The 4,752-nt window shown below is 34.8% G+C and overlaps 1 protein-coding gene across 1 annotated transcript; it reads left to right on the top strand.

Annotated features, from left to right (window-relative positions):
- Window positions 1-563: 563 nt before the first annotated feature.
- Window positions 564-4,331, top strand: LOC149409283 (uncharacterized). The gene is made up of 4 exons (XM_089649988.1): window positions 564-613; window positions 1,355-1,518; window positions 2,430-2,618; window positions 4,243-4,331. Exons 2-4 carry the CDS (start codon window positions 1,377-1,379, stop codon window positions 4,329-4,331), a joined length of 420 nt encoding a protein of 139 aa, XP_089506114.1. The 5' UTR covers window positions 564-613; window positions 1,355-1,376.
- Window positions 4,332-4,752: the final 421 nt, after the last annotated feature.

The following is a 4,752-nucleotide window of genomic DNA, read 5'->3' as shown; positions in this document are numbered from 1 at the left end:
TTCAGTGTGTAACTCGAACGATGACGCACACTTCAATAAGACGGGCTTTCAACTTTAGTTTTATAATTGTTTGCTATACATATAATACATTTTTCATTTTATATTTTCCAAAAGGGTCCGTTCCAAAATTTCGCTTCCTAATCGAAATAATATCGCCGTTTCAATGATAAACATGGAACCCAATAAAAAGCAACATGGGGTTGCCAGATAATTTTCTATGAAACGAAACCGGTTCCTCAAAAATTAAAAATAATTAGTTACTTTTTTCGATAAATAATATTCCAAAAGGTGCAGATTCCGAAAATAATCGGTTACTCAGATAACTAATTTTGAGGTTCCAGTGACAGCAATGGAACCGGATTCTTGTAACTGGGATTTGAATTTCGACCACCTCTAGTGACATTTCAATGGCGTCTTGCATCATCGCAAAATACCGATGTTGCTCCTCTTTTCTGAAGTAATATTGTATAAACTGCACCGTGTTTGTGTTCCATTTATACAGTTTTGTGTCACTTTAGTGAACACCACATATCTATCCCGAAATTTATCACATTCTTGCACTTCTACTTTTCTAGTGACGTTTCTTGAACCCATTGGAACTATTCCCTTGTACGTAAGTAGTTTCATTCAGTTATATTGACTTAGAAAGACCTAATTGGTGCGTGTTTATTACAAGAATTTATTTGTCAACATTCGCAACATAATATATTGAGCTACCCAACACCAACCAGGTTAACACGTGACGGACGGTACATTGGGTTGTTCATTGTAGATTTACAGCAGCTGTCCAAAATTCCAACCGAGCGATTAGTAAGTTTATGTCTTTACACTGAGTGGAAAACTTTAACTTATTACAATTAGTCAATTCCATTATGTTTTACATCACATATTTTGTGTTACGTTTACTCATTGTCATTAACTGACACCAATGTATTTTTTTTACTCACTGAAATATAGTAATTAATGTTGTACAATTATTAATATGTAATATGTAACACGGCTAAAGCCGTTTAAAGTAACTTCTATATTCTGAATGGTGGTCTTTTACCATGGCGACATTTGGGTTATCTTTCTCTCATATGAAAATAATAATAATCAAAAATAATCTCTGTTTGCAATAATTGTTGTATGAAAAGTACTAGTACATATTGGATAACTTTGCGGCATTTGAATAAGCCGACGTGGCGCAATTGGTAGATCACCTGGCCGGCAATGTAAAGGTTGCGGGTTCAGCTCCCGTCAGCGGTATTAATTTTTTATTTGAAGTATTTTCCAAATTATTTAGGTGTTTCAGGCTAATAATTATTGCTTAAAAATAATTAATGTTCTGTTTTATATCTAATTTGTTTTGAAGTTGGACCTTTTCCCAGAAGGCCATGGATCTTCCCAACACAGAGAGTGTTTCCATCAAGGTGGAAGCAGGGTCGCAGGATGAGGACGGAGGTGAAATGCCATATACTGAAATAGATATCTACCTCCCGGATGTAAAGAAGGAATGTTTGCAGTATGCGCCGAGTAGTAAGTTGCATTGTAATAGATAGTTTTTCAAGAAACTTGCGCGTATTGTCCCGGTCTAGCAGATTCTTCAATGGTGACCAGCTGCCAATCCTATATAGATCTCAATTATGCCCTAATACTTGATAAACCTACTTGGCTGTGCAAATGAGGGCGATGCGTCCGACAATCCATTATTATGTTTGTGTCCATGGGGGGTTTTCGGGGATTATTGAGAGTATCTACTTATCAGATAATATATATATAATAATAATAATTTTTTCCAGGATGTGGGGAGGTTAGTGCAATTCCACACGTCCCATATAGATATACATATTTTTTGTACAATAGATATGCGAAAAATTATAATATAACATAATATTATAATACGTATTTACTGCCAGTCATGTTTGTGAAGTCAACATCGAACTGAGTTCTCTTTAGGAACAGAGCGGCCTATCTTCTGCCGTCTTATTGGTAAAAAGTGGCCGTCATATGTTTTAATTATCGATCTCAATTTTATTGCGCACTGATTTTTGCCGCACGGTTATTGATTGTAAACATTATTTTAGTTGTTTTAGTTTAAATCACGATGTCAAGTAAATCCACAAAATATGTTGCGTTCGATTCAGTTTCGTTCCAAGTAATTAAATGACTAATATGATAGGAAGCACAATTAACAAACTGTCAACTGGACAATGATTTTTTAATTTTAATAATAACGATTATTAAAATAATCGAGCGATAACATTATAACTTCTTGTATAACTGACTGTATAATTTGATTAACTTGCTCTCCATCTTGATATTTAACATCTTTGATGCACGAGGTCAAATAATCGTTCGTGATATTTACTGTAGGTGGTCCAGTTTACCTCCAAGATCTTACATATTTCGTTCCAACTGAAAGTGATCATTATGTTATTTATTTTTAGCTGGGACCATTTACCAGGAGGCAATGGGTCTTCCCAACAGTGTTTCCATCAAGGTGGATCCAGAGTCCCAAGAAGAGGGTGGATGTGAAATTTCGTATACAGATATAGATATCTACCTCCCGGACGTGAAGACTGAGTGTTTGCAGTATGCGGAGAGTACTCCGACAACCTCCAAGTTGGGTTACAAAGGTATGTTGTTTTAGATGTTCGGAATTCCTGCCTGTTTCGAAGACAGGACATATATTCTTGTTAATGACGTCCTTGCCGTTCATTAGTTATTCTGTTTTTTCTTTAAAATTTATCTTCACTGTCAAATAAAGCAAACTTTTAATTAATATTGCTCACAATATGTCCCGTTTTCTCAAAAGACCTCTTCTTGTTTGTTATTTAAGTTACATACATATTTATTATATACTAGATATACCTCGCCACGCATTGCTGTGGCTCAGTCTGTCTGTGCAGATTAGCACAAACATAAGCGCGTCTTTCTTTTACGTCCAACAGGTGGCACTGTTAATAAAACAAGTTTGTCTAACAGATGGCTCTGGTTTTCAAAAAACATGTTTACCTGTCACAGGTGATATCTATAAAATATAGGTAAGATATAAAAAGACACGCGTATTCGAATACAAAGTTGTGTCAAAATATTAAAGCAATCGGTGAAGAACTTTCGGAGACTTAAGACTTTAAACGAAAGATCATTTTAAATTAAAAAAAATAATTTATATAGATTGTTACATTGTATTGCGTTGTGAAAAAATTAAACAGACGGCTGACAAAGCCGATTTTTTTTTAAAGAATACCATTTATGCTTATCTTTTTTTATGGTATTTTACTGTATTTCACTAACTAAGCTTAAATACCCTTTCTTTTCAGACTTATTGGTGAACCTGAAGACGCATCCTGGGGAAAAACGACACTCTTGTCCCCATTGTAACTATTCTTGCATTCGAAATTCATCCTTAAAACAGCACTTGTGCACTCACAATGAAGTAAAACCCTTTTCATGTTCTGACTGCAACTATTCGAGTTTTAGAAAGGATACTCTAAAAAATCACATGTTTACCCACAGTGGTAAAAAACCATTTCCATGTCCCGACTGCAACTATTCATGTTCAACAAAGCAACATCTAAAATATCACATGCTTACCCATAGTGGAGAAAAACCTTTTTCATGTTCCTACTGCAACTATTCATGTTCAACTAAGCAAAATCTAAAAGTTCACATGTTTACCCACAGCAGAGAAAAAGCTTTTTCATGTTCGGACTGCAACTATTCATGTTCAACAAAGGGACAAATAAAATATCACATGTTTACCCACAATGGAGAAAATCCTTTCTCATGTACCGACTGTAACTATTCATGTTCAACAACGGGACAACTAAAAATTCATATGTTTACCCACAGTGGAATAAAACCTTTTTCATGTTCTGACTGCAACTATTCATGTTCAACAAAGCAACATCTAAAATATCACATGTTTACCCACAGTGGAGAAAAACTTTTTTCATGTCCCGACTGCAACTATTCATGTTCAAGAAAGGGACAGCTAAAAGTTCACATGTTGTGCCACAGTTGAGAAAAACTTTTGTCATGTTCCGACTGCAACTATTCGAGTTCTATTAAAGGACAACTGAAAATTCACATGCTTACTCACAGCGGACAAAAGCCTTTTTCATTTCCCGACTGCAACTATTCAAGTTCTCAAAGGGGAAATTTAAATACTCACATACGCAAAACTCATCGGAGGTGGTTCTAGAGGCCCGGAGTTATAGGTGAAAACTATATGTTTGACATGTAAACAATATCCAGATACCATCCTCAGCTCAGGTAATATTCATTGCCATTTAGCTATTCAATTGATCCAGATGCTCCTTCTCTACCAAGCTTCCGTGGTGTAATCTTTCTTCACCGTTGCTTTGAAATGTATTTCAACTTATTAATTCAATGTTGAATTATTGTTAAACTTAAACTTCATTCAAGTCTTGACGTAAAATATAATTTAGGTCAGAATTAATCTACTGAAATAGCGTGAGACCTATTTAACGTCTAGAAAACTATAAGTAACAATGTCTAGCCTTGAATTGCATGAATTTGATGTTTCTAGTGGGGTACTTCAAGGTTCTCATGAAGGTCCGATTCTGTGTTTACTATTTATTAATTATATAGTTTCTTTATTTTATAACAATGTTTATCTTTCAAAAGTATCACTAATAAATATATTTTGCCCGTCGTTTTCAATGAAAAGAAGACGTTCGTTCCCCATGTTGAAGTTATTACAAATAAAGCACTTACATGTCTTAACATCGTACAAAGATCTAA

The sequence above is a fragment of the Hesperophylax consimilis genome, unplaced genomic scaffold, assembly GCF_061612785.1.
Source record: "Hesperophylax consimilis isolate HC1 unplaced genomic scaffold, BYU_Hcon_1.0 scaffold_32, whole genome shotgun sequence".
Taxonomy (NCBI): Eukaryota; Metazoa; Arthropoda; class Insecta; order Trichoptera; family Limnephilidae; genus Hesperophylax; species Hesperophylax consimilis.
This window is presented reverse-complemented; position numbering and strand designations above follow the sequence as displayed.

Coding starts and splice junctions, on each gene's coding strand:
- LOC149409283 (XM_089649988.1), top strand. CDS start 1,377: ATGGATCTTCCCAACACAGAGAGTGTTTCCATCAAGGTGGAAGCAGGG. Junction 1,519..2,429: donor TTTGCAGTATGCGCCGAGTA/GTAAGTTGCATT, acceptor ATTTATTTTTAG/CTGGGACCATTTACCAGGAG. Junction 2,619..4,242: donor CTCCAAGTTGGGTTACAAAG/GTATGTTGTTTT, acceptor AACAATATCCAG/ATACCATCCTCAGCTCAGGT.